Genomic DNA, 14621 nt, shown 5'->3' with positions numbered 1-14621 from the left:
GGTGTGTGTGTAAACTGAGAGGAAGAAGTGATCTCTCAACTTTGTTGGCGTGAGTGGCAGGGGCTTGGTGTGTGTGTGTAAACAGAGGAAGAAGTGATCTCTCAACTTTGTTGGCGCGAGTGGCAGGGGAAGGGACTTGGTGTGTGTGTGTAAACTGAGAGGAAGAAGCAAAGCGAGAAGTTTCTCTCGCCAAAATCTGTCCGAAATATGCCCAATGTGTTTCTATGGGCTTGTTTTGGAACTAAGCTCGTCGCCTGAATTCCCGCCTTTGGGATGACTCCCATTGTTAGGACGGAGACATGAGCATCTCTTCATTATATTCAGATCTCTGGTGTAAATGGGAAGGTGCACACAGCACAGAAGGAGATGAGACCAAAAAGAGACAACATGAGATCAAGCGGACATAAACGCTACAGCCTATTTGACAGTGCTGGCCTGGGGTAAGGGAGTGAGGTAGGGGGTGTCTGAGCACTGAGCAGGCTGTCTGTTGATGTTTTGCTATATGGCCAGAGAGAACAGGGGGTGGGGGGGGGGGGGGGTCGGCGTGTTTTTAGCGTTTATCTATTCAGGAGCAGGTCGGGCGGTAGTGGAAGTGATTTGGAAAGAATGCGAGGAAAGTTGGGAAACGAGGCAATCGTGGCCGTTAAACAGCAGGTTGTCCTAAAATGAAAGTGTTCCGCTAATGAGGGCGGATGCTAATTGAAGATTTTCACAACAGTAAACATGCGTTGCCATCCCCAAACACGACCTCCAGGCCCACATCCATGGTGGGAAAAGCGGAGTGTGTTGGCGTGTATGTGTCTGGATATAAACAACAACATACAGTTAACTGGGATTGTGTGTTCTACTGGTATTTTGTTCAAGCGTGTATCCACTGGGTGTCAGGCTGTCTTTACATATTCGGGTAAACGAGATGGCATTGAGTTCACGTTTAAGTGTGTGTCTGTCTCTCACCTGCTCCTCGGTGATGAGCCCCTGGTCAGAGTGTTTGCTGGAGGTCTGTAAGGGGAGGCTCTGACACACCTGACCCAGCACCATGGACACCTCCTTCATACTCCTCCAGCAGCACACCAACACCATCTGAGCGGTCACCCTGTAGCCCTCACCACTACCACCTACAACACACGCAGATGTGCACTGAAAATCCACTGGACACCACAGCACACGACCCACCCAAAAGCTTTCTGGAATGGGTAATGACAAAAATTGTATTTTCACTGTGTTGTATCCACTAATAGTGCATAAGAACTGTCCCAGCAGGTGAGGGGTGGTGAAACACAGATGGCTGTAGTACCGGTTCTGTCCTGACAGGGGTCGGTGTTTCACCCCTCATCTGCTGTGTCTGAGGAGTCTGATAGAACACAAAAGACACAACAGCAGCACAACATGTTGACATGATATATCCTAGCTCAGTGAGTGCAAATGTGTATTGCTGACCTGTGCTGTCATGCTGTGGTCTGTCTGTGGGGGCCGCAGGTCCGTTCTCCTGTCCAGACGGCTCGGTGTCCAGTTCTCTGACGCTGGTGAAAAAGTCGTTGGTGTCGCGAGGCTGTATCTCCTGCAGGATCCTCTGAAGACCAGCGGACGTTTCTGAGAACAGGCACACACACACACACACTGTTAATACACCATCTGCCTTGTGCAGGGTCAGGTGTTTTTCCCTTACCAAAAACCAACTCTGGGCACTAGTTATGAGGCATCATCACTCGCTAATCTAGACCAGAGGTACTGACCTGAGTCGGTATCCATGGGGATGAGGCCTTCGGGGGAGGAGCTCTGGACGACAGGTGACACTACGTCAGACATCCTATAGGACACTGTGATGAGCTCTGACATCACATTCCTCCACTGGCCTGTCAGAGTCAGACACCTGGACACACAAACGCACGGCAACAAACAAGATAAACAATACACACAGACTGACTAAGACAAGAGTGTGTGTGTGCGCACGCGTGTGTCCTCACCCGGTGTTGAGTTGCTGTAAGGCAGCAGTGATACAGTGGGCTCGGCCGTAGAGAGGGTAGGAGGCTGCCGCCAGCAGGAGAGACGACTCTGCCTTCACCACCTCAGCCTTCAGACACAGCAACAAGTACTGCACCACTGAAACAAAACACACACAATCACACCACAGTATAGCATGGTCATACCAATTACTGCAAGTGTAACAGTACAGACTTTACGTCCGTCCCCTCGCCCTGGGCGCGAACCAGGGACGCTCTGCACACGTCAATAGTGACCCTCGAAGCACCGGTACCCATCGCTACACAAAAGCCGGGGCCCTTGCAGAGCAAGGGGAACCACTACTTCAAGGTCTCAGAGCAAGTGACGTCACCGATTGAAACGCCACTAGCGCGCGCCAGTGCTAACTAGCTAGCCATTTCACATTGGCTACACAAGCACAGAGCCATATCTGTGAGATGAGGAATATAACAGCCGGTGCAGTTAAAATAACTTCAATGCAACCCCATACAATGTAAAGTGCTTTGATTTTAAGAAGAGAAACCAAATCAATATCAGCATTACCTGCCAGAGTGTTCGTCTCAAGGGTGAGGGCCTCAAAAGCCTGGGGCTGGGTTAGAGCAGGAGGCTGGAAGGAGAGGCCCTGCTCCTGGGCACAGAGCAACAGGGCCTGGGGCAGGGCAGGCTGGCGGAGGAAAAGGTTGAAGAGGTGGGCAGCCGTGACACTGTCAAAAGGCTTGGTGCTGGTGCTGAGGTCCAAAGCTGCCTGGAGCAGAGTCTGCATCCTGCCTGGCTCCTATATGGGGGGGGGGGGGGGGGGGGGGGGGGGGGTAATGGATAAAGCAGCCATAAGTACACCACAACTTAAAATCTGACACACACATTCAAGATCTCCAGTCGGCCAACTCTTTGATTAAACCATCTCTAAGTTTCAATCCAGACTTGAGTTTAGAGGTACAGGTTAATGTCCCACTAACCACACTGCAGTGTGAAGGTGTATGTGTTGTGTGTACCTAAAGTGAGATATAGCGTAGAGTGCACAACTCTGCACATAGAGTGACCAAGGGCAGGTCTATGGAACCATCGAAGCTCGTCTCACTGACCTGCAGCCCCACGGCAGACGGAGGGAGTTGCCGTAGCAACGCGGAGGCCAGCTGCTTGACCTCCAGGAAGTTGCTGGCGACGCAGTAGAGGACATTCTGCGCTTGTGCAGGGGTCACCACCTCTCCCAGAGCAAACACATCATCAGACCCTGAGAGAGACAGAGAGAGAGAGAGAGCGCGACAGAGAGAGAGCGCGCGACAGAGAGAGCGCGCGACAGAGAGAGCGCGCGACAGAGAGAGCGCGCGACAGAGAGAGCGCGCGACAGAGAGAGAGCGGTGTATGATTACAGTGATAAGAATGATAATGATGGAGAAGTAATTGATGATGAAGATGATGTAAAGTGTGTGTGTGTGTACAGTACCAGTGTTGAAGGTGAAGAGGTGGGCCAGCTGGCACAGCAGGTGGAGGGCTGTCAGGCAGGTGGAGAAGGAGGCCCCGGGGAGAAGCACACCGAACAGGCTCTCACACAGCCAGCACAGGAACTCCTGAGCACACATTCACACACGTTGTATACAGAGGATTTTAGGTTGAAACTCTCCCTCCCATCTCCCCAAACATTGCCATCAGTGTCTTCCCCACTGAGGATACATGGTACAGATCATTGAGCCCTATATAACTCAACCCGTGATCATAGCGTACCTTGTACGTGTCCAGGATGTGTTGGTCTCTGTCCTTCTGTCCCTGGTCTCTCTCCTGGACCAGCCTCCTCTGCAGTGACTGACCACTATCCTTCACTCTGCACAGCAGCTACACACACAAATCAATAGATATCTACTTGTCAGTCTACACCTAGACTAAAAAGGACGTTCAATAGGCAATTCATTGAAAGTGCTTTAGTCCAGGAGCATGCGTAATCTCAATCTGGGTCTCTGCAATGCCCATTAATGTATAACACAATACTGGATTAAAAAGCAGTGTGACCTTTTTGAGCAGGCTGACAGTCAGCTGCCTGACTCCTGGTGATTGGCTGTTTAGACTGGAGGGCAGGAAGTGATGAAGCAGCTCCATTTCCTGCGAGGTCAGAACCTCTGTGCGACGATGACTCTCGCACAATAACCCAAGAGCGTCCATTCGCACCTGAGAAGACAAAGAATGACGTTATTAGCACACACACAGTGTATATGTACGTATATATAGTTGAAGTCAGAAGTTTACATAAACAAGTTTTAATGACTCAAACTAAGTGTGTGTGTGTGTAATTTCTTGTTAAACTATAGTTTTGGCAAGTCGGTTAGGACATCTACTTTGTGCATGACAAGTAGTTTTTCCAACAATTGTTTAATTGTTAACAATTGTTATAATTCCCTGTATCACAATTCTAGTGGGTCAGAAGTTTACATAGACTAAGTTGACTGTGCCTTTAAACAGCTTGGAAAATTCCAGAAAATTATGTCATGGCTTTAGAAGCTTCTGATTGACTCAAATGATGTAAATTAGCCTATTGGAGCTGTACTTGTTAATGTATTTCAAGGACGACCTTCAAACTCAGTGCCTGAAGGTACCACGTAATGTAACGATGGTCGTTATGGCCAAACAGTTCTATTTTTGTTTCATCCGACCAGAGGAAATTTCTCCAAAAAGTATGATATGTGTCCCCATGTGCAGTTGCAAACCGTAGTCTGGCTTTTTTATGGTGGTTTTGGAGCAGTGGCTTCTTCCTTGCTGAGCGGCCTTTCAAGTTATGTGGATAACTAGTTTAACTGTGGATATAGATGCATAGTCCCATGGTGTTTATACTTGCACACTATTGTTTGTACAGATGAATGTGGTACCTTCAGGCATATTGCTCCCAAGGATGAACCAGACTTGGAGGTTTTTCTGAGGTCTTGGGCTGATTTCTTTTGATTTTCCCATGATGTCAAGCAAAGAGGAACTGAATTTTCCAAGCTGTTTAAAGGCACAGTCAACTTTGTGTATGCAAACTTCTGACACACTGTAAACAATTGTTGGAAAAATTACTTGTGTCATGCAAAGTATATGTCCTAACTGACTTGCCAAAACTATATTTTGTTTACAAGAAATTTGTGGAGTGGTTGAAAAACTAGTTTTAATGACTCCAACCTAAGTGTATGTAAACTTCCGACTTCAACTGAATGCATGCATGCATGTATGTGTGCATGCATGCATGCATATACACACACACAGCTCTCTCCTCACCTGGTCGTGTTTGTGAACAAGAGCCTGACGGAGCAGAAAGAGGGGTACAAGTCCCCCCCACAGCCCCTCCTCTGACTGGACCACCCCCTGGGCACGTGCTGCACGCAGACACGTCATCAGAGCACCCAAAGCACCCCTACTGCCCGGAGGTCCTAAACATACACCATGACAAAAATTATATTAATGTTTCAACATTTTGTATATATAGGGATGTGTGCATTTTCAAAACACAGATCAACAGAATAATCTTTGTTATAAACTATTTTTTGGCTTAAATAGAGTAATAAGGGGTGTGCGTCTATAGTTTTCCTTCACACAAAATACATTAAGCGCAACACATTCGGCAGAATATCGTTTTCATCAGATGACAACAGAAGTGCAAAGCTATTTGGCTAGCAGCCACACAAATGTACTTACGATGAAAAAGCAAGGTATTTATTTTTTGCAAAAACGATTCATGGCCATCATATTTTTTATGTTTATCATAGAAAGAATTTAGCCAGCTGCATTTCCTGATGTTTTGGTTGAATTTACCTGCATTTTAACTTGCTACCCAAGAAAAACTACACCGGAGAAAAGTAGCATAGAAAAGTATCCTACACGTGATGAGAGCTAATATATTTCATCTCTGTGGAGAAGTGCAACTGAAGCAGGAAATTAGTCCTTCTACATTTATGATGGGGAGTGAACTCTGACTGAAGCCAAACAGAATTTACAATAAGAAACATTTTATATTTGCGTTTATAAAAAAGAAGGGCAACATATATCTTTCCCTTTCTGAGTGAAAAACACAGAATCCTGCATTAACACGACCCCTGGTATGCGTGCATGTGTACATTTATATCTACCTGCGCTGCAGGGTGGGGTGACCTGTAGGGCCTGTACCATGTGGGCCAGACTGGAGGGGGAACAGCGCAGCAGCTTGGGAAGGAAATAGTCCAGGATATATGTGGTCTGGTCCAGCCTGGCTCTACACAGCACCTGAAGCAATGGGGTCACCCAGGTCTGGTGCCACCTCTCCATGCCCGCCTCTGTGCCCCCTGTGCCACCTTCCTCAACCAGCTGGGCCTTGTGACTGACAAACAGCCTCTCTAGCAGGTCGCTAGCGTAAGGTGCCAGGGTCTGGTCCCCCATCAAGCCCAGGAGACGTGAGGGCAGCTGGGGGTCCAGAGCCAACAGGTACCCTGCCCCTAGGAGCTCCACCAGGCAGGCCAGAGAGCCATACTTCCCTCTCTGGTGCCACTCCAGGCCCAGCAGGTTGTGGGTTAGCTGGGTAAAGTATGGGTCCCTGTAGGGGTCAGAAAAGGCTAGAGGGCTGCTGTGCTGGTGCAGGAGGAGGAGGTTCTTGAAGAGGGCGCGGGTCTGGTGGCGGACCCCATCCAAGGGGTGCTCCCAGTGGGTGTAGACGTGCTCCAGCAGGTGCCCCTGGAGCTCTGAGCCCCCGCGGAGGGAGTCGTGAAGCAGGCCTGGGGGAGACGACAGCCCACCCTGCAGGCTTTCCAAGGCGGCTCCGCTCCACAGGGTCAGCACGCGAGCTACCACCATGGCTGTGCTGGACTCCTTTACACTACAAACACACACACACACACACACACACAGAGACAGACAGAACAATAGTCAACCAAAATGACAACCATTTGGGTGTTAGCAATCGCACAAGTGTGAGTATGTTTGCATACGTGTGTGTCTGTGCGGCGTGTCTGCGTGCATGTGTGTGTCTAACCTGGTGTCCAGCGCCAGTAGTGTGTGAGGAACCAGCAGCAGCAGCTGTTCCCTCTGTGGCCCCTGGGTTGCCCCTCTCCAGTTTAGCATAGCCAGGGCCCCATGACACAGGTAGAGGGACACCCCCGCGGGACGGCCACTGTCATACAGCCCCGTACAGCTCTGTGTCAGCCACACGGGGGCGCACTCACCACTCTGCTCTGAACCTTGCAGGAGACCTGCCACCTGGACAGGCAGATGGACAGTGACAGAAAAACATACAGAAATAGACAGACAAAAAGTTCCATCATTCAACATCATGGCCATTACTAGTATAAATGAACAACCCAAAAGAATTAATTCAGGGTACTTGTGAGTGTTTCGGGTATAGGGGTCACTCACCACTGCGGCCACTCTATCTCCACTCCCCATGACAGACCGGGTCAGCAGGACCACTGCCATGCCAGCCGTGCTCTGCACCGCCTGCAGGAAGTTCTCTGGTGGGGGTGGGAACAGACGAGAGAGGGGAGATAATGAGATATGGAAAGAGTTGGATGCTCAGTGCCCAGACTTTATGAGCTGATGTTGAGTAACGAGGGCTGTATTCATTCAGACCAAGCCACAGCAAACAGTTGCAAAACGTTTTGCAACGAAAACGAGAGTTTATTGGAAAAATTCAGGTAGGTCCCTCCTTGTTTCGTTCTGTTGGCTTCCGTTTGGTTCCTTGTGAATAAACCCCTAGTGTAACACGGTCCTCACCATCTGTGAGGATGTGTGTGTAGCAGTCCAGTAGGCCACTGAGGGTGAGCTGCAGGGTGCAGTGAGGATGAACTGCCTGTAGGGCGGCGCTGATGAGCTCCTGGGACCTCTGCACCACCAGCATGGAGGCCTTCACCGCAGCCAGACACGAGTGCATGAGCTGGGCCTGGACCACATGGCGACCTGCTAGACCACTGAGGAGACAGCAGGGGGCGACAAGCACACATCAGTCAGTCAGAGGGCATGCGCTACATGTGTGTGGGGGGGGGGGGGGGGGGGGGGGGGGGGTGCAGGTTTTGGTGTAAGCCCAGCACTAACACAGCTAATTTAACTAATCAACGAATGAAGTCCTTTATTAGTTGAACCAGGTGTTTTCGTACCGGTCTGGAAGGCAGGCCTGCCGTCCTGTGGGATTTAGCAGCACAGCCGGTCTTACCTGTTGAGTTTGAGGTATTCACTCAAGGCCTTATGGAGGAACGGTAACACTGGGGAGAACAGAAGGAGAGGCATATTATCCAAAGACGTCAACGAACTACGTTTCTGTGTTTGAGCTCACCGTCCTGAGCAGGCTTGATATAAACCTAAAACTGATCCAGCACTCACCCTCTGCTAGCAGCCTGTGTATACACCTCTCACCTGAAAGGCAATAGAGCATTAAAACACGTATCTTATTCAAATTATACCAAACACAAGAGACAGTCTAAACGAGGGGATTCCATACGTACCGAGAGGGAAGGCATCTAGACAAGCTGTGATAGAGTCTATTAGGTGCGAGTATGAGCTGTGGTCTGAGCCCACAGTGGACAGACTCTCCGACAGGCACGCGGACAGACAGATGACAGTCTGCTCCTGCAGCCAGTCCGGTACAGAGCTCAGGGCACTGCCAAGGGAGAACAAGTAGATTCAGTGTTTACGTTACTGTAGCGATTCTATACCTTGTTTGCTAGTCTTCTTTAAAAATAAAAGAGTAGAACCGTGTTCACAACACTTGGTCCTGGATATGTGGGCTTTTGTCCCACTTCCAACCCAGCACTAACACACCTGTTCAACTCATTAAGGTGTTGATCAGCAGTTGAATCGGTTGTGCTGGGCTGGAACAAAAGCCTGCACACCCTGTAGCTCTCCAGAGACTGAGGGAGAGGAAGATGTGCTGAGGAGAGGAGGTGTACCTGGCGCTGGCCCTACGGAGGGGGTTCTTGGCCAGCAGGGAGGTGTAGATGAGGGCCATGGTGTGCAGACAGGCCTGGAGGAGAGGCCCACGGGAAGTTTCCTCCTCACTCAGCAGCTCCAACTGAGATCCTGCCTGGAGAGAGAGACACACTGACATGATTAGACAAGCCAGGAGAACCGGGGAGGGGTGGACAAACATGCAGAGATGAAAACACATGTGCAGGAGTTAATTGGATGACAGTATTGTAGGCCTAATGGTCTGTGTCATGTAGGACTTGTGGTTGACAGGCTCATCTCAATATTGGCGTCTTCTCTGTTGCAGTGCAGGTCGAGTTGACCTGCTTCTGAGCCAGTTCTCACATCTCTGCCTGTTTATGTCAACCCAACCCACAGACTACCAGAGGTGTGACTAGGCCTGTGATGATACTACTATTACAATATTTTTTTCATGGCAAAAATGAAAACAAAGCAGACCAAACTATTTGGCCCTTTAAAAAGCAGCTGCGTGTAAAATATTATGTGCTATAGCTTGGAAAATAAAGAAATACCGCCCCAACAGATCCACAGACGACGCAATCTCTATTCCGCTCCACACTGCCCTCTCCCACCTGGACAAGAGGAACACCTATGTGTGAATGCTGTTCATAGACTATAGCTCAGTGTTCAACACCATAGTGCCCTCCAAGTTCATCGCTAAACTCAGGACCTTGAGACTAAACACCTCCCAATGCAACTGGATCCTGGACATCCTGACGGGAAGCCCTCAGGTGGTGAGGGTAGGCCACAACACACCTGCCACACTGACACTCAACACAGGGGTGCATGCTTAGTCCCCACCTGTTCACCCACGACTGCGTGGCAGTGCACAACTCCAACACCATCATTAGGTTTGCTGAGTGGTTGGCCTGATCACCGACGACTGAGACAGCCTGCCATCCAAGGAACTCTATACTAGGCGGTGTCAGAGGAAGGGCCTAAAAATTGTCAGACTCCATCCACTTAAGTCATAGCGCTACAGATGCACCAAGTCTGGAACAAAAATTACCCTGAACAGCGTCTACCCCCAAGCCATAAGGCTGCTAAATATACAGAATAAAAATATATATAAAAACAACCATTTCAAAGATTTTATTGAGTTACAGTTCATACAAGATCTGTCATTCGGCCCTAATCAATGGATTTCACATGACTGGTAATGTAGATATGCATCTGTTGGTCACATACCTTTACAAAAAGAAAGTAGGGGCGTGGATCAGAAAACCAGTCAGTATCTGGTGTGAACACCATTTGCCTCATGCAGCATGACATCTCCTTCTCATAGAATTGATCAGGCTGTTGATTGTGGCCTGTGGAATGTTGTCACATTCCTCTTCAATGGCTGTGCGAAGTTCCTGGATATTGGCGGGAACTGGAACATGCTGTCGTACATGTCGATCCAGAACATCCCAAACATGCTCAATGGGTGACATGTCTGGTGAGTACGCCGGCCATGGAAGAACTGGGACATTTTCAGCCTCCAGGAACTGTGTACAGATCCTTGCAACATGGGGCTGTGCATTATCATGCTGAAACATGAGGTGATGGCGGTGGATGAATGGCATGGCAATGGGCCTCAGGATGTCGTCACTGTACGTCGGTGCATTCAAATTGCCATCGATAAAATGCAATTGTATTTGTTGTCTGTAGCTTATGCCTACCCATACCATAACCCCACCATCGGGAACTCTGTTCACAACATTGACATCAGCAAAGCGCTCGCCCACACGACGCAATACACGAGGACGGTTGGACATACTGCCAAATTCTCTAAAAACAACAGAGGTGGCTTATGACACTTCACTTCCGGGCCACTCAAGGACATTCAGAGACTCGCCCCGAAGCCACTGCTGCATTGTCTTGGCTGTGTGCTTAGGGTCGTTGTCCTGTTGGAAGGTGAACCTTCGCCCCTGTCTCAAGTCCTGAGCGCTCTGGAGCAGGTTTTCATCAAAGATCTCTCTGTACTTTGCTCCATTCATCTTTCCCTCAATCCTGACTAGTCTCCCAGTAACTGCAGCTGAAAAACATGCTTCACCGTAGGGATGTTGCCAGGTTTCCTCCAGACGTGATGTTTGGCATTCAGGCCAAAGAGTTCAATCTTGGTTTCATCAAATCAAATTATATTTGTCACATGCGCAGAATACAACAGGTGTATAGTATACCTTACCGTGAAATGCTTACTTACAAGCCCTTAACCAACAATGCAATTACTAAATAAACTGAAGTCAAAAAAAAAAAATGTAAGAGCAACAATAAAATAACAATAACGAGAGTCAATGTGACGGAGTAGAGGTTAGTCAAGGTACTTGAGGTAATTTGTACATGTAGGTAGGGGTAAAGTGACTATGCACTGATAACAAACAGCGAGTAGCAGCAGCGTAAAAAAGGGGGGTGTCAATGCAAATAGCCCAGGTAGCCATTTGGTTAGCTGTTCAGCAGTTTTATGGCTTGGGGGTAGAAGCTGTTAAAAAGCCTTTTGGACCTAGACGTGGTGCTCCGGTACCGCTTGCCGTGCTGTAGCAGAGAGAACAGTCTATGACTAGGGTGGCTGGAGTCTTTGAAATGTATTTAGGGCCTTCCTCTGACAAAGAATCTTGTTTCTCATGGGCAAACTCCAAGCGGGAAGTCATGTGCCTTTTACTGAGGAGCGGCTTATGTCTGGCCACTCTACCATAAAGGCCTGATTGGTGGAGTGCTACAGAGATGGTTGTCCTTCTGGAAGGTTTCCCATCTCCTCAGAGTGACCATTGGGTTCTTGGTCACCTCCCTGATCAAATTATGCCCTTCTCCCCTGATTGCTCAGTTTGTCTGGTCGTTCAGCTATGGGAAGAGTCTTGGTGGTTACAAACTTCATCCATTTAAAATGGAGGCCACTGTGTTGTTTCAATGCTGCAGAAATGTTTTGGTACCCTTCCCGAGATCTGTGCCTTGACACAATCCTGTCTCGGATCTCTAAGGACAATTCCTTCGACCTCATGGCTTGGCTTTTGCTCTGACATGCACTGTCAGACCTGGACCTTACGTAGACAGGTGTGTGCCATAATAAGTTGCATGGACTCACTGTGTGTGGGCTGTCCTGTGCCTTTTACTGAGGAGTGGCTTCTGTCTGTGTGCCCTTCCAAATCATGTCCAATCAATTTAAATTTATCACAGGTAGACTCCAGTCAAGTTGTAGAAACATCTCAAGGATGATCAATGGAAACAGACTACACCTGAGCTCAATTTCAAGTCTCATAGCAAAGGGTCTGAATACTTGTATAAAAAACAGAAATACCTTTTTTACTAATTTGCAACCATTTCTAAAAACCCTTTTTTGCTTTATCATTATGGGTTATTGTGTGTAGATTGATGAGGAAAAACATGTATTTAATACATTTTATAATAGGGATGTAACGTAACAAAATGATTACTTTACTCTGATTACTTTCCGAATATATCAACCTCCATTACCTTGTACCCCTGCACATCGACATACCGTATATAGCCAAGTTATCGTCACTCATTGTGTATTTATTCCTTGTGTTATTATTTTTCAATTATTTATATTTTTTCCTCTGCATTGTTAGGAAGGGCCCATAAGTTTACACCTGTTGTTTACGAAGCATGTGACAAATACAATTTGATTTAATAAAGGTGACTGGATAATGATGTGTTTCCAACATTTGGGCTGTTTTCCTAAAGAAGTTAAATACGCTTGTGTTTTGTTTCCTTGCCACAATACTGACGAGCATCGGCATATTGGTATCGACCCGGCCCTAGGGGTGACCTAAATCTAAAATACCAAACACTATTAGTTAGTTGAGGTAATGAGAGGGAGAATGGACACAAACCTTCTTGACCAGTTGGATCTGCTGCATTGGGTCAGTCAACGCCAGACAGTCCTGCAAGGTCTGGGCAAGCTGTCTGATCCACTCATCTCCTCCATCCACAGAGAGAGACACTGAGAAAAACACACAGAGAATCACTTTACACAGCAGGAAAAAAAAAACACCACCACAGTTACAATAATCAGTCGCTAACACCAATTCCATCATCTCACCTATCAACTTGTCACGCCTGTCCTTGTCCAATACCACAGCCTCCACTTTCACCGTTTTCTTCTTTGTCACCATGGCTCCCCTGACAGGACAACCAGGTGAAGAGTGAAACAGACAGCACAGTGCACACTCTGGATGTAGCTCTCCAGGGACAGGATTGGTGACCACTGCCATACATTGGAAATGCACCCAGACACTTGCTCGAGAGCGACTATCCTGGCGAATAATGCGGTGTTCATAACCAAGTGGGAAGTTGGTATTTACCTCATACAAATGGGAAAGATAAATCCTCATTCACGCCCCTCCAACTGGTAATTATTAGTGGGAAACGTATCTATAATTCCCTGAGCCCCGACTTCTCCCACATGCTGACCTCTTGACGTCAACTACGAAGGGAATGATCTCAATAACAGCATTTTTAAAATAAAAATCCATCTATTATTATGGTTTCTGAACAGTCATTTGTTTACAAGCATGATAGTTGTACTTTTATTATGGTTGACGCAGCTTGTTGACCATCAGACAATCCGCGTTTCTCAACAAAAAACAAACAAAGCACGGAATGCATTCAACTGGTATTTAACGCTTCACAACTTGGAATTACCACCTTCCCACAAGGTTATGAATGCAGCACAGCTAGCTAGCTAGCTAGCTAGTCTTCTTAATTGCAAGACAAGTATAGCTATACTTTTCCGTAACATGTTATATTTGATAACTTTAAAAAAAACTATTGTCGTTAGATATCATGCATAGCTAGCTAGCTAAATTATGCTCAATGAAACATACATGTAAGTTCACATTACCCATGAGCTAGAGAGGTAACGATAACGTTACACGTTAGCATGCAAAAAGAGAGGGAGCTACTAAAGCTAGCTACTAAAGCTAAAGTAAAATACCCACTCACCAGAATTTGAGTGATTTCACGTTTAGGGAAGGACTTTTTAATAAACATGCAAAACTGCAATTAACAACCTGATAACACAAATAATATTTTATGTGGCTTCTCTCAGCTGCTGCTAGCCACCATCATGCTACACGTGTATAACGTCAATTCCGGAGTTTCCATAACCCCGCACTGAGGATTCTCTTATTGGCCAATAATTTTGTTGGAACAAAATTGACAGCGTTCATTGGTTGAAAAATATGTCGATCATATTGGATACATTACATGTTTAAATTTACATGGACACGCTTTTACAACATTCGATTGGACGAGGTTGTTGGAAAACACGCCTTGGAGCCAGAGCCAACCCTCTTTCAACTTAGTGATGAAATGAAAACTTGGAAAGGAAGAAACTCTTCGATTTTATTTCGTAATTAGGATAATACGACATGAACAACAAGGGGAATATGGATGGAATAACTGATATGGAGTAACATCTCTCTCACCGTCTGCTTTCGTCAACCATTTTCAGGGTAAGACAAGAATGTAGAAGAATATTGATGCTTTTTTCTCTTTATTGGAGAGATGGAAGGAGAGCTATCAATCTGAGTGTCATTTGCTCTCTAGCTATATCTGGCACTGTAGAACTGTACTGTAGGAATTAAGTTTTGACATATATTTATTTTCATGATCACAATCTTGTGTATAGAGTAGCATAATGAGATAATTATGTAGTGCCTTCAGAAAGTGTCCATAACTCTTGACTTATTACACATTTAATTGTTTTACAGCCTGAATTCTAATTGGTAAATATA

The 14621-nt window shown here is 47.0% G+C and overlaps 2 protein-coding genes across 3 annotated transcripts in view; one reads left to right on the top strand and one right to left on the bottom strand.

Moving 5' to 3' along the window:
• The window catches only part of LOC139410405 (THADA armadillo repeat containing), a 104073-nt gene extending 90073 nt beyond the window's left edge, over positions 1 to 14000 (bottom strand). The window contains exons 1-21 of one of the 2 annotated variants that reach the window (XM_071155797.1): positions 13828 to 14000; positions 12926 to 13005; positions 12717 to 12826; positions 8850 to 8983; positions 8406 to 8560; positions 8284 to 8316; positions 8117 to 8165; positions 7681 to 7874; positions 7324 to 7418; positions 6944 to 7167; positions 6069 to 6787; positions 5221 to 5372; positions 3985 to 4140; positions 3703 to 3810; positions 3425 to 3548; positions 3063 to 3211; positions 2524 to 2755; positions 1965 to 2100; positions 1734 to 1870; positions 1438 to 1590; positions 955 to 1115 (exon numbers count right to left, since the gene is read on the bottom strand). In XM_071155797.1, coding sequence (XP_071011898.1) covers positions 955 to 1115; positions 1438 to 1590; positions 1734 to 1870; positions 1965 to 2100; positions 2524 to 2755; positions 3063 to 3211; positions 3425 to 3548; positions 3703 to 3810; positions 3985 to 4140; positions 5221 to 5372; positions 6069 to 6787; positions 6944 to 7167; positions 7324 to 7418; positions 7681 to 7874; positions 8117 to 8165; positions 8284 to 8316; positions 8406 to 8560; positions 8850 to 8983; positions 12717 to 12826; positions 12926 to 12998 — 3294 coding nt within the window. In that variant the 5' untranslated portion in view covers positions 12999 to 13005; positions 13828 to 14000. Of the gene's footprint in view, positions 1 to 954; positions 1116 to 1437; positions 1591 to 1733; positions 1871 to 1964; positions 2101 to 2523; positions 2756 to 3062; positions 3212 to 3424; positions 3549 to 3702; positions 3811 to 3984; positions 4141 to 5220; positions 5373 to 6068; positions 6788 to 6943; positions 7168 to 7323; positions 7419 to 7680; positions 7875 to 8060; positions 8166 to 8283; positions 8317 to 8405; positions 8561 to 8849; positions 8984 to 12716; positions 12827 to 12925; positions 13006 to 13827 lie in introns of both variants that reach the window. The other variant, XM_071155798.1, reaches the window with a different exon arrangement.
• Positions 14001 to 14228: 228 nt separating this feature from the next.
• Positions 14229 to 14621, top strand: part of LOC139410389 (pleckstrin homology domain containing, family H (with MyTH4 domain) member 2) — a 66184-nt gene continuing 65791 nt past the window's right edge. The window contains exon 1 of the mRNA XM_071155796.1: positions 14229 to 14339. The gene's annotated coding sequence lies outside the window, so the exon portion shown is untranslated. The remainder of the gene's footprint in view (positions 14340 to 14621) is intronic.

This window comes from Oncorhynchus clarkii, chromosome 1, assembly GCF_045791955.1.
Source record: "Oncorhynchus clarkii lewisi isolate Uvic-CL-2024 chromosome 1, UVic_Ocla_1.0, whole genome shotgun sequence".
NCBI lineage: Eukaryota > Metazoa > Chordata > Actinopteri > Salmoniformes > Salmonidae > Oncorhynchus > Oncorhynchus clarkii.
This window is presented reverse-complemented; position numbering and strand designations above follow the sequence as displayed.